We start from the raw sequence: 24,728 nt of genomic DNA on the forward strand, positions 1-24,728 counted from the left end.
TCGAATTTTGATTGAAATTTCTTGTTGGATGTTTGTTTTGATAGAGGAGGCTACAGAATTACTTTCTCTTAGACAACAAGCGCAAGAACTGATAGATGAAAACGATGCTTTGAAAAGGACGGTTCATCGTTTAAATGTAGAATTAAGTCGCTATCAAACTAAATTCAGGCCATTGGCCCAAGAAGAGGTGAGAATCTTGGTTATAAAGGCACTTTGTACTGAAGTGTCCCATTGTCCTTTGTTTCATCTTTGAGTTTTTAAGACTGTTTACTCCAAATTGGTCAAATGGTGTAGGCTTTTTCTGAAATTTAAAATAAGCATTTATCATTAAATCTAACTTGTAAGAAGTTAGACTTTCTCCTATATTAATAAGATACTGAACTTCCAGTTTTGGTGACTTTTGTTGAGTGTGTATTACATAGGCAACACATGTAATTACAAACATAAGCTTGTTTGGGGTAGTACTTGTGACTGCAATAGACAGTCATCGGTGCTTCATAGAGCAGGAAATAATTTGAGTATCTTTTTAAAAATCTTCTTTAGCATCTAAAACTGAAAAGTTTACCCATGAAGGGGCCACCACCACCATGGCTGGTAAGTAAAGTAATATTTTCACTTACCTGCTCATTGCTTTCTGAGTAAAATAGTAGAATTTGTTTATATATCACATACAACATTATAAACATTCATTTTCGTTGCATAAAAAGATGTAGGGCAGAACTTTGTAACGAAGTGTGCAGCTCCAGTTGCTGTGTATAATCACCAGCTGCATATAATCACCAGCTTTGAACTACTGAATGCAAATTAAGTAGAAGTACTGTTACACTGAGAATCATAAGTACCATCTTCCAGCTTCCCTTAGTATTGTCTAGCACATAGTTTGCTTCAAGGAGTATTGCTTAATTGTTCTTAATTGTTAATCTTCTGTTGTAATTATTTTTAAGATGATACCAAAATAAAATAGCATATTTTGGCGATTCCGATGGTAGGACTGGTCATGGGTCTACCAGGTGCTTATGAATTTCTGGCGAGGAGAAGAAATATAGTCTGTGAAATTGAATTTGTAATATGTGAAACAATTTTTCCTTGAAATGCTAATCAGATCTTAAATTTTCCTTCCTTGTTGTTATTCAGAACTATACAGAAATAGGAAAGTCCTCTTTCTGCTCTTTCTAGCTATAATATATAATATTTCTTGCTATAATATATAATAGCTATAATATATAATATCCAAGAAGTACATACGTATGTATTTAGTTTTAAAGATGCCAGTTTGAGAGTGTAAAAATTCCTTTCCTACTTAGGAATAAATTTGGGCTAGATTATTTATTAACTGTATTCTCAGTTTGGTTTCATATTCATTTTCATTCACATTCTGCTGTTTTATATATAAGTAATAGCTGCTTCTTAGCGAAGTGTGCAGGCACAGCATCCAGCCTTGTTCTTTCCAAAGCTTGTCCCCAAAGTGGTGCTGTGAAGTGTTTCTGCAGCATTGTTTTGCATATAGTGGTCTGCATGCTTGTATAAGCCTTGCACTTCTGTCTGCAAGGTATATGCAAAAACAATGTATATACAAAAACAAAAGAACAGTGTTTAAAACTAGCAATATATAACAGGAGAAATAGTAAAAAATATAAGATTATGGTTTGTGATTCATTTATATGGATTGATTTTTTTGAAGTTGGATATGAAGTATTTGTCACCTCTTCTCTTGGCTTATGAAGACAGAATAAGAGAAAAGGAAGATTTACATCTTGAACATGAGGCAAGTTGCCAGTTAAAGAACATTTACACTGAAGTAGAAATAAATTACTGAAAAATTTTTAAGGTATTTGTCAAAGCTGTTTTCTGCCTAAAATTAAAAGTGACTTTTACTTTTCCATGCACAGTTATTGTACTATCTTACCCTACTTGGCTTGCTTTTTTTCGTCAGCCTGTTCAGATATAGAAGGAAGCACTACGCTGGCATGTACAAGAATTGTATTGTCTGAATAGAGTAAGACATAAACACAGTCAGTGGTAGAAAGAACTTATTATTGTCATTCATAATGGGGGATTCAGTGCCCTGTGTAGCTATTCTTCCAGTTACAGGCCTGTGGATTTTGTGGTAGAAGAATATTTATTTATAGGTATTTCAGGAATGAGTACTCTTCTTGCTTTTTAGAAGTACTTTTTTGTCACTGAATCTTCAGAAAATGGTGATTTGCTTCAGAGAAGAGCTGCCATAGGTTTTCAAAATAATTTATTTCCTTCAAAAAATTAAGCCACATAATAAGCAGAAAACATCGAGGGTTTTAGATTACTGTAAATTCATTGTATTATCCTACCATATTCAAATTCATGTCATTCATACTGATAATATATAGTATCATCTAGTAATTTCCAGAATTTATTTTTTTAAATCCGTATTTTAAGGATCTACAGCTTGCTTAATTCAAATGACACTTGTAAAAAATGTGACACAATTCAAATATCTATATTATTTTTAAGCAAATATTACTAGATTGAAGCAATTTAGAAGTATGCACATCTCAATTAAAGGTGAATAGTACAATAATATGTTTTTAACAGAAGAATTAGAAGGCACACAGGCATGTATATTTGTAAGTTTTTGTTGATGTAAAAATCAGAATACTTCTAAAGAATTTTTTGTGGATTCCTTTGTCTTCCAGAAAGATATGAAGAATTTTAAAGTTCAAGTTGAAAAGTTGGTGAAGGAGAATGAAGACCTGCATGAACAATTGAATAAAAATAACTTTATTACCCCTACAGAATGGCAAGTTATATTACTAAAAATTAATTCAAAACCTACTCATTATTTTGCTTGTTGCATGCAAACTTTTAAGACAGCCCTTAAAGAAAAATTCTGTTCCCCTGAAGCAAATCGACTTTTGCTGAAGACTTAATAGGGTCGTGATTATGTCTTGTAGGGACAGTGCTGATCTGCAATGCCTGGAATAATTTTGGAGTAAAGATTAAGTAGTGAATGTGCAGTCTTGCACCTGAAGCCCATGTAATTCTGTCCCAGAGCTTGCAGGTTACATACTTAACTTTTATACTTCTACTAATAGTAGGAATGTGCCTCAGGTTTTCATTGGAATATGGCATTAGAAGAATCTTGCAAACATAATGACATTAAATTGTATAAAATACATACGAGGCTTAATAAGAAGTTACCTAAGTCAAGCATTCATCAGTTGGTAACTGAGATGGAGAAGAGACTGGTCATACTGGTTCATCACAAGATGATTGTGAGCTTTTTAGGGCAACAGCTGTTAAGCTAAGAAAAAAGGCAGTATAGTCCTGGGGAATGGTAGAATAGATCCTTCTAGTAGAGGCTGGCAATAACCACACAATTACATGGAAATCTGGAGAGTCCCAGTCATCCGTATATGAGTACAGAGAAACAAAGCTGAAAGGGTGTGTGGTGTAGCCAAGGAGAAGGAGGGCCTTTTTGATCTGGAGTTTAGACAAATTCGCCTTTCTCATTTAGCAAAATGAGGGCTGAGAAAGGACAGTGTTGCTTTCTGTATGCACATCAGGAACAGGAGACATACAAAGAACTACATAAGCTGCTTTTATAGGGCTGAGGGCAGAGTTACGAGAACAAGTGGGTATTCACTCACCATAAACAAACCTAAAGTGGAAATTGGAAGATTATTCCTAACCAGTGTCACAGGTTTTTGAATAGCATCCGCTGTGAGTAGTGAACATAAACATTCTTACTGCACTGATGACACAGGTGGTAATTGTATGGAAGGGACCATATGACACTGAGTCTATATTAGGAGAATTTCATGACTCAATGTGTCTCTTCCAATCTTAATCTCTGCAGATTTAACCAATAACATCAACTGACTTTCAGTGAGAGGCTCTTCAAGGCAGAACTACAGAAGTATTTAGCTTCTATATAGGTCTGGTAAAATAGGTTGTTATAAAGGTATTGGGTTTTGTTTTGAAAACAAATTTGGTTCACTTATGAGTTACATAGCTGTCTCCAAGTCATCTGGCACCATTACGTGGCTTTAATTCTCTCATACGAGAGAAGTCTGAGAAGGGTGGGACTGTTTCACCTAGGGTAATTTGTTCCTTAAAGAAGTTCAGATATGATTTTATAACTTTACACTGTTGGAAGCCATTAGCATTTTCTCTTTGGACATAAGTTAATATTTGAATTATATTTAATTTATAAGCTGGTTGTCACTGCAGGCAGCAGCTGCAAACTCAAGCCAAGCTGGTTTTGGAAGAAAACGGATTGTTGATGAAGCAACTCAAAATTCAACAAGCTAAAGCAAAAGATACTCACAGACAACATGTTCAAGAAGGTAAAGTGCTTGAGTTGCTAGTCATTTTAGCTACACCAAAGATGGTTCTGCAGGTTTAGGTGTTTTTGGGAATGAGTTTTGGTGTTTTTTAGGGCAGGGTGGGTTCGTTTTGGTTTTTTTTCAACTTCATATATGGCTACAAAGCTTTGCTGAATGTAGGTAACCCTAATATGAGATAAAGCTCTCAGATGTCAATTGATACTGAGAAGAAATGTCAGTATTGCCTGTTGACACTATACAGCATACTCCAGTTTGATCTGTTTCCTCTGAAGATGTGAGAAGAACTGTTAAACAGCAGTATGCTCATTTTTGTAAATTAAGAGCACTTCGAATTTTACAGGTTGGTATTTGTGGGGTATCTGCTTATTTAAATTTCAATTTAGAATTTGTAGGGTTTTTCATTTTCTGCTTTGTAACCAATGTTGATTACTTAAGATAGTTAATTATATGTAGCAGTATTTGATTTTACACTTTCATAATTTGATACTGCTTAAATTTACATGCATCTTCAAGTAATAATCTGTTATCTATTGCTGTTTTATCAGAGGCTTGCATTTGCCTGAATTCACAACACTAGCTATTTCTTGTCTTGCCTGTAGATATTTTTTCTTGATTAAGGTTAATTTTTCTGCTGATAATTATTTTTTGCAGTGGCAGAGTCTTCTGGATACTAGTTCTTAATTAGTTCTGACTTGATATTAGAAAGAGAGCAAGTGTGTTATAGTTTGAAATCCCCAAACTGCAAGTAAGATTTCTTAGTGAAGTTTAAAAAAATTTAATCTTGATTCACAGATGAAGGCATTCTGAAAAACATTTAATTATGTAAGATTAATTTAAGTCACTGATGAGAACAGTTCCCTAAAGTGAATTTATGTGGCAAAACTCCACTGCTGATTTTTTTTTTATTCATCTGCCACCTAATTCATAAATACTTTCCTTCCTGCTTTTATAGTTTCTGAGCTTCTTGTTTAATGTTCTCTCTATATATCCACCTGTGTTTAGAAGATAACTACTCATACCCAAAGCCAAATGACAGACAATAACCCAAAATCAGGTGTTCCTCTTTCCAAATCTCAAATAGCGATGTGGTACGAGTTGTCAGAACATCCCTAGGAAACACTGACAGATCTTGTTACCTGTTGCTGGAGTTCTTATAAGGAAACAAGGACTCTGATCTTCCATTCAGTTCCTACAACTGTTTTGGCAGCATATTTGGTGACTGAAATATATCCTACAGGAAGAACTCGGAGATCGGTGAACAGAAACTAGGCAGTTTCGAAATGTGTGCTCTATTTACTAGGATACGAAAGTCATGGTCTATTTTAGGTTCTTTCCCTAAATTAGTAAAATCTGAATCATAGTATTTTTGAGAGTAAACTGGCATTTCAATGACCAAATAGCTTATAGCCCTGAAAAGAAGCAGTCTTGAAGCTTTAGCACTTTTCCAAAACAAACTGCTTGAGGGGGGGACAGGGGAACACCACACCAAACTAAACTGTTAAAATACAAAACAAACTGACAAGTCCACTGTTACAGAATGCTGTGAACAACTGGGAATTAACATATTACTGGTGTAGCTGGAGTTTCACTAGGTGGTTGAATTAGTTCTACAGTACTCAATTGTGGGGTTTTTTTCCTCCTAAAGCTTCAAAATTGACCAAACAGATAATGATCTTAGAAGATAAGAAACAGAGTCAAGAAAAAGAGATAGCAGAGTACCAGAGGCAGCTGGAAGCTTTGCATTCTACTTGTGAAGAGCTAAAAGCCAAGCTGAATAGCAGAGTAGCAGCAGAGGAGCACTTTGCTTTGGTGAACGATTTAAAAAGGTATGAGATTATATATGGTGCACGGAGAAACAGTTCCACAAAGCATCCACTTGAGCAGATATGCATTCACATCACTCTGGGGGTAAGAGGGGAATAAAAACATATGCTGGTAATCTAGGAAGGTAACTACCAAAGTATAAGGAAAGTACTTCAAAAAATACTGTTGTGCTTTTTATAGACAACTAAATTTACAGAAGGAAATCCCAGATCTGGAGACATCAGTAGAAATGTTTCTACCATAAGAGTATATACTTCTAAATGTACCTTTTTCAAGAGTGGAAGAGGAGGCATTAAAAATACAATTTTTGTCAAATCTATTTACTTCTATCGACACTATTATATAAAACATTCTTGTTCTTTTGTTGCCATCTTTAGGAAAATGTCTGAAAGATCCTGAAATTCTAAACTAAAAATACAAAGTTTCTCCAATCTTTACAATGTAGAAATAACACGAACCAGCACAACACAAAAGTGCTAGTTTGCAGCATAGTCTGTAAAGTAATGTTTTTCTATATACATCCTGTAAATTTGTTTGCAAACTGTTTCTTGGTACAGTGCCTTCCTGAGAAGTTCTCAGACCTTGTTTTTTGGCATTGCTAGTAATTTCTTTGGAAAAAAAAATGAGGAAGGGAATACATTTGGACTATACAGGATATTTTTATAATTTAAATTCTGTTTCAAGTGCAGTCAGGATTAATCAAAAATTCTGTTTGTATTATGCTTCATTCATGATTTGATATCTTATGAGATTGTAATTCCTCTCTTTGATGTCATCACTGAACATTAAACATTCCCAGTGTATCTTCTTCCTACCTTCAACATGGGTATCTAACTGTAAGTTAGCTTTTTAGTGAAGTAGGTCTGTACATGGTGCCTGTTGTACATTGTTGTTTTTTGCAGTAATTTACAACAGGAGCAAGAGAAAAAGCAGTGTGAGGTGGAAGATCTGATGGGAAAGATAGCATCACTGCAAGCTCAGAACAAGAAACTGCTTTTAGAGAAAAATAACTTCGTGGCTGACAAGAAGATCCTGGAAACTGAGATGGAAATGACACAAAAGACAAACAGGTCATACCACATTCTCTTTTTCGTATATAAAATAGTTGTCTTTCTAAAGACAACAGCAGAAATATCTATAAAAACACTGACATCTCACAGTGTGTAATTTCTACCTATAACAGAAAAAAACGTGTTTCCTAAACACATCTTTGTCACATCCAAAGAGCTAGTTGTCCAGTAGCTTTGCTGAGCTTCATATGTTTTCATGCACACTTTTTTAAGTCTACATGCAAATTAAGAATATATCTGTAATGCTAGTAGTTAGCTATAGCAATTAATCATTTGTGTACTCACCTGAAAAAATAGTCTTACACTATTTGCAGACCTTCTCACACACCTGAGTGGTTCAGAGTTGGGCTCACAGTACTTTAAAAAGTAAAACCAATATTACTGTTATAATTTTTAAAAAATATGAACTTGTAGCCATCGCATAATTTTTTTTTTCTTGAATCGTTGTTACTGTTGTTATTCACACAAGATATTATAAAGAAAAAGAGCCCCCAGAAATGGGAAATCATACTTGCACATTACAAATATTTTAGCCAATGTGTTTTTAACAGTACATTTGATTGAGGCTTGCACAAGTTGATTTGCACATGCAATGCAAGTTCTTTTTATGCCGCTATTAATTCCCAATCTGAAGATTTTCCTTTTTCTGTTAATTTTATAGACAATTAAAGAAGAAAATGGGTCTTTTGAAAGTGCACTTGGAGGAAGCAACAGAAAAAGAAGTTGCAGCCCATCTATATCTAACAAACCTCATTGGTTTAGTGGAGAAGATAACTCAGGAACGTGATCATCTTATGTTTTTGGTAATTACCTTTAAATAATTAATTGATATTTCACAGAGTTATCATCCTGTTGGCACAACTAATTGTTAATTTGAATTATCAAAAAAAGCTATAATTTCAATTTAGGGATTTAGCTATTTAAATAGACTTTTGCAAATAGGATAGGAGCATCAAAAGATTATTTTCTAGAAGAGTGATTAAAAATAACTACCATAATTTCTGGAGAAAACATAATTAAGCATCAGCATTAGTGTCTGCAATGGTATATATAAAGTTTAAAAGAGTTTAGAGATTGGCTTTGATTGTTGAAGCTACATGTGTTAGAAAAATAGCGCACAATCATAAATTTTTAATATGCATTTTTGAATCTGAACGTAAACTATTATGCTTGAGGTGATCTGTATGGACTTTCTACTGTGGGTGCACATGCACATTATTGCTTCATTTTGGTGAGCAGTCATTTGGACAGGCTGGTTGAGTTTTGGACACGGTTTCAATTTTACATATTGGCAGTCTGACTTCAAATTGGTCTGGAAACCATTTCACAAAACTTTGTTAAAATAAATCTTCTTTTGTTAAAATAAAGCTGCTTTGGCTTCTGTTGTTCAACTAGTAGACAAAGGTTGTCATCAGTGTTGAGTAAAAAGATTCCGTAGTGGTTAATTCCTAATTCTATAAGAGGAACAACTCAAATCCTTGTCCACTGCTAAGTGGACTTTAGGATTGTGAAACGAGGCACAATAAACGTCTCCTAGGAATTAGGGGAACTGGTTCTTATCTCTAAGTCTCTGGTATATCTACCTTCAAATATTCGGCATACCACATGTGTGGAATGCCATTTGTGTGGCGTGCTTAATAATACCCTAGTAGATGTTCAGAATACTTTTAGGAGTAAAAGCCTGTTTCAGAAGGAAATGTCTTAACATAACTTTGGTCACCACAAGATAGTGTAAGCCTTATCTTCGCCAGTGTGCAGTATCTGACATCATAGTCTTCCCTTCTGAAACCTGCACCTGGAAGTACATACTGGAAAATCAAGTTTCATGTATGTGCAAAGAGCTCACAGTAGGTCTGTGGAAAACAGCCCAAAATACAGTCAGCTACAGCCTGTCTTTCTTTACACAAGTGTAAACTGATTCAGTCTTGTCATGCAAAACAGAATTTATCTCTTCCTTCAGGATAACATTGCCCTGTGTGTATGATGATGATCCATGCTTATTTGTCATCCATTATTTCTCTATCTTGTGGCTTAGAAACTAAACAGCATACAAGTCTTGGGTTTTTTTTATGAATTCATTGTGTCTGGGCTGACAGCAGAGATATTCCAAGACAGACTTTTCCTACTGAAATAGTCTAGTATCAGTAAAACCTGTAAATATTCAGTTTACTTTGCTGCCTGGCGGAGCTGAATCAGAACAATCTGTTTCTACTTGTAATCACTGAACTTCAAATGTACTTTGGCAAAAAGGTAGACGGCAGATATCTTGTAGTCAGGTAATCTGATAACGTTGCTAATGGAAAGGCCTACAAAACAAACACGCACAGAATTTAACGAGAGCCAAACCCTAATTATTATGAAAAGCTGCTACTGAACATGATGTATATTTAAAAATGTCCTATCATTCCCCTCAAAATTCAGTAATTCCTTTTGTGCAGATTTATTCCAGAAGAACAGGGAGAGCTGAAAGGATACAGCACTTAATTACTCTATATTCTTACTTAATGAGGATTATTTAAAAAAAAAAAAGAAAGTCCATAGTAACCACATCTTCACAAAAATAAGTGGATAGTCTTAATTTTAGTAGTTCCAAAATCAGTGACAACCTACTGATAAATCCAGTAAAACAGAGCAGCAACAAATTTATTATTTAAATCAGTTTTGGCAGTGCCACACTGATGAACTGTAATCCTGAGTTAGCAGCTGTCAAAATGGTACTTTATTGTGTTGTATGATTCAGCCACCACACAGTAAATCAGAATGCCACTGACTGAGCATGAAGCTCACAACTCCAGCAATGCTAGTTAATTTTGACTTCTGTGAAAGGAGGTGTGTCTCTGGAGTGACATGGGTCGTTCAAGGTGGTCAGACATTGCTGATTCAGTTGAACTCTCTTACAGTTTTAAAATTGTTTCATTGTTTACAGCTTAAGCAGGTTTTGTTTGGTTTACATTTTATATCTGAGAGAGAATGTAGTGCTTATGAAATTATGGAAACAGTCATAAACGAGAGGCATTTCATAAGCCACATCAGGCATGTTTGTTGCCTGAATCCCTGCCAATTGCAAGGGTTCTTTGGAGAGCAGACTACTAAATCTGACCCAAGGGTGAATCTCAGGCATACAAATGGGATCCCTACATATCCATATGTAGAAAAATACACAGGATTGGTGGGGGTTTACAGTATCAGTAGCTATAATCCTTTCAGAATAAACTGTTTCAAAGTCTTATTTTGTTAATGAGTATTTGCAGTCAGCTGGCCATTTCTTAATGAGCCATTATTAGAAAAATTTCGAAGATTCTTTTTTCATCTTCGTTTTTCAGACTCTTGGAGCTCAAAACAGAATAGCTTTGTCTTCCTTGGTGCATACATTTTCTCTGCCCTGTCTAAAGTAATGATTACATTTAGTTATGTATACTACATCTTTGCAGGTCAAATGTTTGGAAAAAGAAAATCATGGTGTTCTCAACAAAATAGTACAAGGGAGTCTACGCTTGGGAAGGTTGGAAGAAAAAGTTAAGGTAAGTGCTGCTTCTAAGCTAAATATTATGTAAAACATTTTGGGTTATTTAATGAGAAAAGTCAGTAGTTAATCTGTGGCTGTTCTATGAAAGACTCATGGATTATTTTATAAAGAGTTTTTAAAAAGCAAAATAGATAATCATTATAGTTTTCACAAACATCTTCTGTCTTTTTCTATTGTATCTGCACATCTGCATGTCTGCCATGCCATCACATTTACATCATTACCTGGAGAATTAGTACTGGTTGTAAAAATAATTAAAAACTCTATTTGTGTTTCATCTTTGCTCCGTAGTATAGCCCAGTTATCCTCTGTGCTACTTTTTTGAGGCTGTACTAATGCTTCAACTTAAAACCCATTACAGTTAGATTTGGAAGAATGAAAAACATCTCTTGAGTCTACAGTTATCATCAGTACTTTTTGTGTGGCCATAGAATAGAAGGTTTAGATAATCAGATGATGTTCAAACATCTAGCCTAATTAGAGAATACATTAAAAGTTACCTTCACAGCTCTCCAGACGAACAAAAATTGTAGTGTGTAGTTGCAGTGTAGTGTGAAATACATTTGAAACTTCTGGTTTAACATCTTTGATGCTACTGTAATGGCTTTTACTGTAAACTCAAGGAAGGAGAAGGATACCTGGTATATTGGTTTCCATATATAGAAAGTAATATGTATTACTTTTAAAAGCTGTTTTGTCCTAGGTCAAGTTTATGCAGTTTACCCTAAAGCAGAGAGTCCCTGTACATTGCACTTTTCCAGTGAAAACTTAGCAGCTATTCCTGCATCTAATGATGCAAGTGTTTACTACTGTGTTAACAGAGACCAACTCCTTCTGCACTTCCCTTGTAAGGATCAACACATCCCAGGAATTAAAACCAAAGAAAATATACCAAATTGTAGATGTGAAGAGAAAGCAGTAAGCTGAAAAAGAGCTCAAATTTGTAAGGAATCCTTCATAAAATACTTAAATGCATGAAATCTACCGTAAAAGAATTCTCTAATTATACTACTATAGCTATAAAATGGTTTTAGCCATTTTTCACCCTCATTCACGTCGTTCTAGATTTAGTAAATATCTCCCTACCAAGATAGTGGCTTGTATTCTTCTTAAAGAGGCATTTAGGTGTAATCTGTCTCCAGTGATAATAGTACTTAAATGCATTATTTTTTCTGAAAGGGTTATATGACTTGATAACGTGGGTGTTACATTATTTCTTATCTTATAACAGGGTGATTTGCGTTGGCTTTTAGCCATATTCAGCTATTTCATCAAGATGTAAGATAAGAAAGAAACTGTATCATACAAATTAGAGCATACAGTCCTCAGGTTACAATGAGAGGAAAGCTTCAAGCTTACAGGTTTGAGTTACCTCCAAGTGTCTACAATGTGAGTCTGTATTTTCTACTTTTTAGACAAAACCAGGTATCTTATAGTTACCTTTTGGTGAATTAATTGCCTTGTATCTCAGCAGGCACAAGCTCATCCAAAACTGTTACAGGTCACATTCACCATGTGTGTGTGTGTGTGTGTGTGTGTTAAAAGATTTTCTGGGGCTTCTTTCACATCCCAGGAAATGTTATTTGAGGGAAGGAAAGAAGGCAGCTAGGTGGGACAGCCATTCTTCACTGGAAACACATAACATCTACCCCACAGGCACTGGTCATTCAAAAAGCTGGCAGTTCAATTCTCTTTAGATCAGTTCCCTCTGAAGTCAGGTCACGTGTGCTTTGCACATAAAAGTTGATCTGGGTTTCTGGTCTGGAGATCTTCCTTTTAATGAATTCTTTTGGAGAAAGTTCCCCAAGCAACACTCCAGACTTGGGGCAGAGTGGCTGGAAAGCTGCTCGGCAGAAAAGGACCTGGTGGTGCTGACTGACGGAGCTGAAAATGAGCAGCTTGTGCACAGGCAGCCAAGAAGGCCAAGGACATCCTGGGCTGTATCAGCAATAGTGTGGCAGCAGGGCCAGGGCAGTGATCGTCCCCTGTGCTGGGCACTGGTGAGGCTGCACCTCGAATCCTGTGTTCAGTTCTAAGCCCCTCACTACAAGAGAGACATTGAGGTGCTGGAGCGGGTCCAGAGAAGGGCACCAGAGCTGGTGCAGGGCCTGGAGCACAAGTGTGATGAGGAACGGCTGAGGGACATGGGGGGGTTTAGTCTGGAGAGGCTCAGGGGGGACCTTATCGCTCTCTGCAACTACCTGAAAGGAGGCTGTAGTCAGGTGGGGTCGGTCTCTTCTCCCAAGTAACAAGTGATAGGACAAGAGGAAATGGCCTCAAGCTGCACCGGGGAAGTTTAGATTAGATATGAGGAACAATTTCTTCACAGAGAGGGTGCTCAGGCATTGGAACAGGCTGCCCAGGGCAGTGGTGGAGTCACCATCCCTGAAGTGTTCAAAACCCTTGTAGACGAGGCCCTCAGTGACATGGTTTAGTGGTGGTCTTGGCAGTCCTGGGGTAATGCTTGGACTTGATGATCCCAAAGGTCTTTTCCAACCTAGTTGATTCTATGATTCTATAATTCTATAATTCTAAGTAAATTAACAAAAAATTCTGTGGGATTTGGTTTTCATTGAGAAGTCTCAAAATAAATCAAGGTCTGATAGATCTGTAATTAAACACAGAATGATTGTGAAAGTCTTTAAAGCTAAATGTTATTGCTAAAATAAAACCCAAACCCACATTGATATTTCCGTACACAGCATTATTACATGTTTTAAACTCTCTATGCCTAAATTAACAAATAAACGGGATTCTTCTTATAAATACCCACTTTCAGTTTGGGATGTAGCAATTACTATAAACAAACTTTATAAAGCTTTCACTGGGCAAAAAGTTGTAAGTTATCAGTGCAACCATATGAAATTTAGAAAGTAACAGGTAGAGTATTATCAAATAGATGGAATACAAATATTCAGAAAAACAAATAATTATTTTGCAGGAGCTCTGTTAAACAAACAAAATGTACTTTTGTATTTTAATTCCAAAAACAAATTATGTTCGTTTCTACTTTTATATACTTCAGTTTATGTCAGAATTTTTCAGGCATATTGGATCATGAAAAATATTAGAGTGTAAAAACTGTTCTTTAGTTGGCCCTTTAAGATTCAACTACAAGCTGCTTTGTCATAATTCTTATCACACAAAACTTTCTGAAAAATCTGATTATAGGGCAGAATATTTAATGTTTCTCTTTGACATCAGAACAAATTTGACTCAAATCCGAACTAGCTTGTAATGGGACTCTTGTACAATTTTTGTTTCTGAGTGTATTTGATAAAAGCAGGGTAAGGGTGTTAATGAAAAACGTTCAAATATCTGTTCTGTTTGCAGTTAATGAGATGGTGGTCTAATACCATTTGTTACTTCAGGATCAGGTGATAGTAACCACCATCTTTTTAGTAAAAGAAACACAGAATACTACCATATTGTGATTTTGCCTATATTCACACACAAGTTATTGGGCTTTAACAAAAATACGTATGTATTATACTGGATACATTTTTAACAGTCCATAAAAGTTAAAGTTTGTGATTAAGTTGGTTTATGGTTCAGTTAAAAATTTACCAATGATGAAACACTGCAATTCAACTTTGTGAAGAGCAGTCAAATTCCATGGCAGAGGCACTGGCAGAAGCCATATACAAGACATACAATTAGACTGGAGGGAACAAAATTCACATACACAAATCTTAGGGTCACTTTCTGAATCACTACTACATAGTACATCCTTACATCACTAGTACTAGTACATCCCAAGAGGGAGGGAAGCAAAGTAAAGAAATCCAAGCAGCCCTACCAGTATTCTGGGAGCACACTTGCATAACTTTGAAAAGAGATCTTGGTCCAGCTGATTCTGAGAACTTAAAGATACTGACTCAGTGCCATGGTCAGCATATGTCCTGAGTTCAGCTACAGCAGTTGTTTTTTCTCCTTCTTAGTAGCTGGTGCAGGGCTGTGTTTTCGACTTTAGTCTGCGAACAGTGCTGATAACACCGATGTTTTTAGTTCATTGCTAATTAATGTTTACTCCAACCAAGGACTTTCAGTCTCCTGCTCTGCCAGGGAGGAGGGGAAGCAGGGAGGAAGCAGAGACAGGACCCCTGACCCGAACTGGCCAAAGGGGTATTCCATACCACAGCACGTCATACCCAGTATAGAAACTGGGGGGAGTTAGCTGGAAGGCCCAGATCACTGCTCGGGTCGGGCTGGGTGTCGGTCAGCGGGTGGTGAGCAATTGTATCCTCTCCCCTTGTTATTTCCCTTATTGTTATTATTATTGATGGTAGCAGTAGTGGTTTTGTATTATACCTTAGTTACTGGGCTGTTCTTATCTCAACCCGTGGGAGTTACATTCTTCCGATTCTCCTCCCCATCCCTCCGGGAGCGGAGCAGGGGGAGGAAGAAGGTGGGGAGTGAGCGAGCGGCTGCGTGGTTCCGTGTTACCGGCTGGGCTTAAACCACGGTGGTATAGTAATCTGAGGCAGAACCTGACTGGGAGTCCCTGCGGAGTCTCTTTGTACCTCCAAAATTGTAATTACTAAGCAGTTTGATGATCCATGGGAAGAACTTGAGGATGCCAAGGTTTATTGTGTTATAACTATTTCTTTACAGTCAGAATTCCATGCTGGTTTGTCTTTTAGTATGAGCTTGGATGTAATGTTTGTATCATCAGGGAGTCCTGTCTCATAGCAGCAAAAGGGACAGCTAACACAAGATCTGTCTTCTACATGAAGTATTTTAATCAAACATCTAGCACAAATTCTGTGAAGACAATTCAAGATTTCAGACTTGCAACTGTGAACAGTAAATCTTTGATAATGGATTTTGCACTCCAGTTCATCATTGAGCAACTTTTCCTCTCCTTCAGTGCAAGTGCAGTTCATCTTTAAATTAGGCATCTTGACAAAAAGAAGTCAGAGTATAACAAGTTGTTTCATGGATTCTGAATTGCTATCTGATAGTAATTTTGTCAAACATAAGGTTTTAGTAAAAATAGGTAGAAAACAACCTTTATACTGAGGATACCTCTCATCTAGTATCTTCCACTGTAACTCCCTTCATTTTCATGCAGCTTTAACAAACAGGCTGCCCTTATTTTTTTTCCTACCACTATCCAATCTTGGTCATTCTGACAGAAGGAAAGACAGTACTTACTAGTTTGCATTATGTTCCTGGAGAAAATAAAGCCAAGGAACCTACCTATAAAACCCGTATAATCATTATTGCATTTAGGAGTTGATGTGCTGTCAGCAATAATCGTAAGAGTCCTTACACATAGAACATTTTATGACCAAAGTTAAATGACACACTTAAATCTGCATTTGAATCATCATTAGAGGTCCCCTCCCATGAACTACTGTAACTGAATTCAGTATCAAGACAGAACCAGCAAATTATTAGGCACAGAGCAGCTTTCATGTACCAAAATTGGGAAAAGGTTTAAATATATCTTACTTCCTCCTCCCTCCCCCTGCTTTCAGTCTGAAAGGTTAGCATAGCAATTACTTTTTTGGTGGGGTGTTTTGTTAGCATTTTTGCCATACTCATTATGTCATCACAGGAGAGTGTAAACTATGTCCTCTTCAGTACCAGCTGCTGCATCCACGATCATTCCTCATCTTGGGTCCACACTACATAACAGGAATGTCATGACCTTGGGCAGACTACGCTCCGCAGCTCTAGAGGAAAAAACCACTTCCAGCTACATCTTGTCACTTTCTTCCTTAAAATCATTGTCTCCACCAGTCTGTTCACTGCTACTTGCTTTACTTTAGAGAAAATTAACAGGAGGTTGTCTTGAGGAATTCCAAGGTGGTAGCCTGCTGTGAAGGATCTCTAAGTGCCAGCAGTTGTGTCAGTGTGCCCAGAACCACTGCAACCCAGCCAGGCTCTCACAGCTAGTAGGGAGCAGCCTGGGCATTCTTCACCTAGTGAAGTGCTGAAGTTCTGCTGAGATAGCTTACATATTTTAAATAGACTTAGTTACAATCATAGCAGCATGAGAATCAGAATTATGTATATCCCCTACAGCTGAGGCAGAGTCCAGATTAGAACACAGACTTCCCAGCAGCTGGATGATCAATGACCACTAGGTAGAAAGTGGATTTCACCAGTACTATTGGCTGCTTTCTTTATCAGCCTTTCACATGTTAAAAGAGAGGAAGTTCTTTCTAGTTCTCTGAAATGATGATAGGCATCTGCCCTACAAAGAGAATGTCAGGTTCTGGGTCTGGAGCTGGAGGAGGCGTTTACTGACAGAGTTGAAAGTTCAGATTTTCTCCTGTGCTTCCTCTGGGCTAACTCTAAGGCACCCTTTGCTTGGGAGGAACAGATTTGCCTTTATCCTCCCATAACATTCCAAGTGCAAGCATCCAAATCTGGATTTTGAAGACTTCTCTGGGAATCTGAAAACTTGAGTGATGTGACTGGTTAACTTGCAGAGGCTTCTAATTCTTTTATTATAACTGACAGGGAAAACCTAGGAAAAAGAAACCAAAACAACAACAGTGGAAGTCAGCCTTAATTCTTGAGTACGTAACCTTCTAGGTAAATATTATTATGTATCACTATCCTAATACCTCCAGAAAACGAAACTCCAAAATGACACATTTCACAACAGCTAAAAAGGAAGCGGTTTGTGGAAAGGACTATATAGCTTCTAGCACACACCTAAAAAGTACCCTCCCTTTTTTTTTTCCTTCCTTCCTGCAAAAGGCATACTTAAACTTTCTGCTCCAATTCAGATGAAGATAAAACCTTATCCTTAGATAAAACTTTGTATTAGCAAGACATAAACAGCAGTATTCTCAAAGCTTACTAAATAGTTTGCAGTTTTATTAAAGGAAGTGCTTCCATCCCAAAATCTTGTCCTGTTGCCTACATAAAATCTATATCAAGCCTATATGTATCTTATTTCCTCTCCTTCCCCCTCCCCCCCAACAATTTCAGGCTGAAAGGTTAGCATAGCAGTTACTTTTTTGATGGGTTTTTTTGTCAAACATCACATTCTGCAGTACAGTAACAGTTTAAGCATTCTATTTGCAATCACAAGAAAAAAGCTAATATTGGATAATACCTTTTGTTTTTGCAGCAACATGTAGAAACATATAACTACCCAAGCCATAGTTTTCAAGTCCTCCAGCTCTAATGTAATTCACTGGGATGTTATTTCAGAAAGAAAAATCACTTTGTACAAGAAGAATTTCTTGGGTTTGAGATTAGGCCGATATAATTAGTTACTGTCAATAAGCAAAAAATCACTTGTGCTTCACTGGACAGCAGGAACTATTACATGAAGCAGCAAGATATTTTAAAACACGAAGCCAGTCTTTTCTTCTCTTGGTATTGACGAAACAACAGAACACAAACACTTTCCATGGTATGTACTGATAAATATGACCGCTGGACACATGGTAAGCAACATGTGCTGTGCAGTGTAGCTTTGCATCTTGGAAAACAAACCTTTTTTTTTCCCCAGCTAATTCTTTTCACTTTTATGATGAACATACACTATGGTATTCACTGTACACACTAGTTTATATCCAGAATAAAGTATGAGTGCAATACCTTCAAATTAATGAATAGGTAAATAAAACCATAATGCAGCCTACCTCACATATTTAAGCAAGGCAGCACCAATGTAACGATTAAACTGCAAATTACTGTCTCTAGCTATTTCTTCTCTTGGTAGTGAGTTATTCTTATTTCTCTTATAATCCCGTTTTCCCTATTATCTTTAACTGTTACAGGTATATAAAAAGAAAGCAGCTGGAAAGCTTGGAGATATCAGTCTTAAGATGATTGAGCAGGAGAAAGAATTTGCTGGGAAGACTGCTTGGTACCAGCATGAAGTGAAGCAGCTCCAGCGTCTGCTGCAAGACAGGCAGGAAACCCTGGATGAAGTGCTGCAGCAGAAAAGGTAGGTCAGTCACAGGCAGGAGCAATGCAAGTAGATCTGATGTGTAAAAGGTAAGGCAACTGCTCACAGCAGCCAGCTCTTGCCTCATATGGTTTGGTCTCCTCTTAATTCCCAGCTCCAAGACCTTTTGAAAGAGGGATTTATTCTGGATGACTACTCCTGTTCTTAAGATTTCTTCTTAAGAAAACTATAAATCTGAGCCAGGTCTTTGATTTGGAATGTGTGTATATAAATCATCAAGATACATGTTAATTATTTAATAGCATCTTCTACTAAAGGCTGAACACTTTTCCCTCCATGCCCCTCAGCAGTTTTCAGAATCATAGGAAATTAAGGGAATACGTATGATGGGCTTCCTCACCTTACTGTTCTGTTAATAAGTGACTTAGATTGGCTACATGCAGAATAAAAAGATAATTTAACCCATTATACAAGATTATGACTGTCAATGTTGAAATATCCTTTTAATAGACTCCTTTAACGGCACATTTCCCCTCTGGCAGTGGAAAGCTTCATATCACATTGACGTTATCAGCACACAGGAAAAGCTTTTTATAATTGAAGAGAGGTAATGAAGCAGTCATTTGGCAAGTCATCTCAGCCATTGTGAAATAATAGATCAAGGATAGTAGAAAAACAGGGTTTGGTATCTACCTGAAAATCAGCAGAGTTTCTCTCGATTACTTTAGGTGTGAGAAAACAGTATTTTGACTATTCCACATTTATTTGGAAATACATATTTAGGATTTTTAATTAATTAAGTGCCTTTCATACTTCTGGGTTCATGTTAACAGATAGTTAGAAGAGGTTTTTTAGATGTAGCATGTATTATAATTCAAAGTCCCATAATATGGATCTTCAAAAGTTTACCTTTCTACCCCCAAAGTAGGTAAATCAGATGATGTAACACAGCAGTGTCAAGTAATTATTTACACTTTCCATACAGTATACTAAATCCCTTTTTCCCTCTTCAGTCTCAACTGACTTTTCTTCACTAAGCACCCAAAATTAGTCCCTTCCAATCCTAACCATTCCATGAATCTGTGAATTGTTCTTTAGCTAAAGCTTTTAAGCTTCTAAAGATATGCAGATTTTACTTTCCTAGAAGCTGCTCTTCTCAGTAACTACAGCCTTTGCTAGAGAATATTGGAAATTCACAGCAACCTTTTGCCTACAGCAACTGATAAGAAAGCAGTGTCGTTTTCTGTTCTTTGCACAGCTGATAATGACATTTTAGTTGTTTACAGAGTAGTCTTCTGAGTGATCATTATCACATACCTTTCCTTAGGTGCCTGGCACTTTTCAGATATGAACCAAGTTGTTAATGTGCGTCTAGGGTAGAAAACCAGGTTCATAAATGCCTCAGGTCTTCTTTCACAGGACACTTACTTACCTTTATGAGTTTTCTAAGTTCACAATGTATTTCATAAGTCTTCTGCAGAGCAGCAGTACTGGGAGATCATTACAGCTGTTGTACTTTGGATGTTAAATAAGGTTAAACGCCTTAGTCATGAACTGCCTTACACTGTCCTTAGAAGAGGGCCAACAGTAGAAAAGCTTCACAGCCATGCACTCGCAAAGGAGAGGAGCTGTCTTACCCATAAGGTCACATATAAAATTGTAACCCAAATACAGATGATGAATCTTTGTGATAAGGATTATGTAAATAAACTGTTACATGACAGACAAAAATGAATTCTTGAGCCAGCCCAAATAACACTTCTCAGAGATTAAGCCTGGATGACTTCAGTTCAGTGAGGGCAGAAAGCTCTTGTCTTTTATAAAGAAGAATCTGCTTTAAACTCTACTTTGTTGACTTTTTCCATCCTCAGACACAGTGCAGCACTGGCATTTTTGCTTACCCTCAACAAGATACAAACCTTCCATTTTGGCTAGGTTGGAAGTTGAATACAGCTTTTATTTTTACTCATTTTATAGAACCACAGCCTGATTCGGGTTGGAAGGGACCTTAAAGCTCATCCAGCTCGATCCCCCTGCCATGGGCAGGGACACCTTCCACTAGAGCAGGTTGCTCCAAGCCCCGTCCAACCTGGCCTTGAACACTGCCAGGGATGGGGCAGCCACAGCTTCTCTGGGCAACAGCCTACATTTATGAGAAACAAACTTAGTGCTTTTTCCAGAAGACATCTGGAAACAGGAGACGTTTACTGCTGAGTACGTATCTAGTTCTGCATGCCAGGTTTGTGTTTGAAGAGGTGAACCACCTGCTATGGGCACAGTAACACTGGTTACCAGTCACAAGAGTACCAAGAGTTACTTCTGGGGCTGTGGTCTGTACAGGGTAGTGTACAGTAGGCATGGTCAGGGATAGCAGTGCTGTGCACAGCTGAGGGAATTTCTGGTGAGATACAGGAAAATGTAATAGAAAGGTGGTGAGGGCTGTTCTCGAAAGAAATTTGGGTGCTGAGAAAACCAGACCATCAGCAGCATCACCCTGAAGAGCCATACTTATGACTGCAGCACTCTGTGAAGAGCTGGGGCATCTGCAGAATACTCCCCTTGACAACAACGTGCTTTGACTGCTCCTTCCAAAGCAACACCAATGAGTGCTTTCAGATTCTGCAGCTCAGCTCTGTTTAAAAACTAATCCTCCAAGAAGAGTTCAGATACACCACTACCTCCAAAGCATCTCTTTCTTTGCTACTGAAGAAATTTTAACCATGTGCTAATTTTTAAAAAACTAATTATTTTTTCATAAAATCAATGCTTTTATTAAAAGTATTAACAACTGCATGAAGTCATGTTAGCTGCTGTGTTTGATAAATAACCTTTTTCATAAGAAAAAAACACAACACACATACATAATTCACTCATTTATGCTTGGGCAGTCAGAGAAACAGGCCCATAAAGTTATAATGCCTTAAAGGCCTTAAGGTTTCCACAACTTGTGTTTGGCCTCCACAAAGAGGCATTAGCTAAGCACAAAGGTGACCCTCTGATCAGGTTGTCGTTAAGCCTTGGAGCAGAGAGATGCAGGACTCTGGCAGAAGGGGCAAGTGGTACAGACGAGCCTGTCCCAGGAAGCAGAACCACAGCCCCCCAGATCCTGATGGATCCTGGATTCAGTGGACAGTGGCAGTCATGATATTTGGATCTTGCGTGTGCTGTTCTTTGTAAAGAAGGGTGTGTAATGACAGGACAAGGGGGAATGACTTTAAACTGACAGAGGGGAGGTTTACATTAGATATTAGGCAGAAGCTCTTCCCTGTGCGGGTGCTGAGGCGCTGGCACAGAGTGCCCAGAGAAGCTGTGGCTGCCCCATCCCTGGCAGTGTTCAAGGCCAGGTTGGACACAGGGGCTTGGAGCAACCTGCTCTAGTGGAAGGTGTCCCTGCCCGGGGCAGGGGGTTGGAACTGGGTGAGCTTTAAGGTCCCTTCCAACCCAAACCAGTCTGTGATTCTATAACTTAATCCAATTTACTACATGGGTCCAAATCTTTTTTCTTTGCCTCTCTAGCATTGCAGTTAGTGAGCTTTTTTTAAAGAAAAGGAATGAATTTAAATCATCATTTCAAATATCAATACACCTGCAGTTTATCGTTTGCTTATCCACATATCCAAATTATGTACTCTTGGAAAGCACTTTTAAAATTAGCTTTCTCCCCCTCTTTTTTTTTTTTTTTTTTTTTTTTTAAGGAAAACAGAAGGGGAACTTGAAATCATTTGGGAATCCACATCCAAAGAAAACAAGAGAATGCGAGAACTCTTATATAAATCCCAGGGAAAGAACACCATGTGGCGCACTGCCATAGCTCATGAGCCACACTTAGATGAAAGCTCTCAGAAGGACCTACTGTATGGACATGATTTTAGCTATTGTGATGTGAAACTTTCATCCCCTACTAAAAATGAAACTGAGCAAGAATTTCAGTGATAAGAACAAAGATGCGTTATGCATCTCAGCCAAGAAAGAGAACTCAGTGCCTGAAGTTGACTCTCAACACCACAAGATGTAATGGAAGATCTGCCCTCTTCAAAATGGTTGTATTTTTAACGTCATCAGAATAAAGACCTCGTCTTATTCTCCATCTGTACCATCAGCAGTGTAAATTTAGCGTAAAATACGACTTCAGGTTTTGAAGAAAAAGCTGTTCCTTGTTAAGGCAAAACGTGGCACAGCTTGAAGTTCACATAAAAGACACTTACCCAGTTAACAAACCGGTAAGCTTGGCCTTTAAGCACACATACCTTGCCACAAAACAAGCAAACAGCAAGCCAGGCAGCCTCTGGTACAGTAAATGACGTGTCTCTATTATATGTTTCAATTTACAAGACAAATTCCAATAAATTCTTCCCAAGTCACCAAATAAAGGACACATGGAGTATGACCAAAGTTGAAAAAAATGTGTTGTCTGTTCTCATTGCTCGTGGTGAAGCGTCTTGACTTCCTGCACGGCAGGGAGTGTCGTGACACACTCCTCTGTTTTTCATTGCCCTTTTGAATATGTCTCAAGTAAACTTCACAGGGAAAGCCCAATCATATTGGTAATTGCTTAGAAACACAGGTGAGATTTTTCAGAACTCTCTCCACGCTGGCTTAACTGTTCTCCCGCTGAAGTGGGCATGGCTGAGAATGACACTCTGGTCACATCCAGCTTCTCCTTCCCCAGCTCCCCATTTCAAGGAGGATTCAATACCTGGTTCAAAGGACAGAGGACAGCACGTGAGCACCGACAGTCTACGTGCAGAAATGCTACACTCACTTTGGCATCTGCATATCATTCAAACATTATGTTAAACTTTAAATGAGCTAAAGTTCAAATCCCTGGGAGATCCCACAGCGTTTCCACAACGCTTGCAAGGAAACAGAGAAAACACGATGTCCCATGAGTTAAAAAGACCTTTTGTGCCTCAGGAGCACTTTCTGGTACACCAAAAAGTGCTGTTAACAGCGATTATTTCAAATACACGCATACAGATCACCCCCCTGACATCCTTGGACAGCGAAATCCAGGAATTGTTTCAGATTAACAAAAGCAAACACATTTACAAGAGTGTCAAGTGTCGTACAAACAGCATTAATGATTAGACAGGTGCTTTTCTCCAATCCCTTCCAACAGTTTGGAAAGAAACTCTTTCTCTCAAAGAACTGGTTTTCCCTTAGATCTCTTTCAGATGAAAGATAAATCCTAAGTTCTGGATGTTTTTCAAAATGCATTAAAACACTTGTTTTCAGTATGTTTCTATGTGCAAAAAGAACATTAAAATCATGTTTAGTGCACAGATTTTAGGACTAGAAAAAACATTAAAGACAGGCATTGCACAGAAATGCTCTTTTGAAACAAATAAGCCCTTTTTTATGAAAACACAACATTTAAACAAAACAAAAAAAACCCAAAACCCCCAAACAAAACAAAAAAAACCCCACCAAAACCCCAGAAAAATCCCACTGAAACGACTATCAAAGTTGGTAATTTTCAGTTACGACTGCCCAACAGGCAATACTACTACTTAAAATAATCAAACAAAAATCCAGTGTCTCAAAAGCTAACTAGAAGCAGTAGCTTAAAGGACAATCACCATCACCTCCATGGTTAAAGAGCAGTTAAAAGCTGATTTTCTTTGAGCACTGGAAATAGCCCAAATGAACCACTACAAACCCACCCAACCCACCCAACCAGAGGCATTTCATGTATTTTCACTATTACTGCCTCCAGCTTCAGAATACTGAGAACTGAGATAACTCCAGGTGTTATCAGGGGGGATTTGACTGCATTACTTGATAACCAAACACCACCAGGAACCGCTACTGGGAGTTAATCAGGACATTAAAATATGTAAAATAATAATGTAAGAGTTAGATGCGTTTTTAATTGCCAACATCCACACATACAATGTTGAAGTGAACTGCTTGAAACGCCACCCGAGGACGGTGCCAGCTCCTGCTGCCAGCACCGAGCATGGTGAAGCAGCACTGAGCACTTCCACTGCAGCAAAAATCAGATGCAGGGACAAGCTATTTGACAATGGAGGTTACAGAAGTGGGGAGTTACCTAGTGGAAGAGTCGGTTCAGTTGGTTCCTTGGGTTAATGGCCCAGACA

At 37.7% G+C, this 24,728-nt stretch overlaps 1 protein-coding gene across 5 annotated transcripts in view; it reads left to right on the plus strand.

Moving 5' to 3' along the window:
* Nucleotides 1-23,030, plus strand: part of CEP89 (centrosomal protein 89) — a 33,532-nt gene extending 10,502 nt beyond the window's left edge. For all 5 annotated transcript variants that reach the window (XM_030512591.1, XM_032919645.1, XM_032919648.1 and 2 more), the window contains 11 exons: nt 45-187; nt 544-594; nt 1,682-1,765; nt 2,673-2,776; nt 4,210-4,325; nt 5,971-6,151; nt 7,052-7,219; nt 7,881-8,022; nt 10,651-10,740; nt 18,497-18,666; nt 22,323-23,030. In XM_030512591.1, coding sequence (XP_030368451.1) covers nt 45-187; nt 544-594; nt 1,682-1,765; nt 2,673-2,776; nt 4,210-4,325; nt 5,971-6,151; nt 7,052-7,219; nt 7,881-8,022; nt 10,651-10,740; nt 18,497-18,666; nt 22,323-22,560 — 1,487 coding nt within the window. In that variant the 3' untranslated portion in view covers nt 22,561-23,030. The remainder of the gene's footprint in view (nt 1-44; nt 188-543; nt 595-1,681; nt 1,766-2,672; nt 2,777-4,209; nt 4,326-5,970; nt 6,152-7,051; nt 7,220-7,880; nt 8,023-10,650; nt 10,741-18,496; nt 18,667-22,322) is intronic.
* Nucleotides 23,031-24,728: the final 1,698 nt, after the last annotated feature.

This window comes from Strigops habroptila, chromosome Z (assembly GCF_004027225.2).
Source record: "Strigops habroptila isolate Jane chromosome Z, bStrHab1.2.pri, whole genome shotgun sequence".
Classification (NCBI taxonomy): Eukaryota; Metazoa; Chordata; class Aves; order Psittaciformes; family Psittacidae; genus Strigops; species Strigops habroptila.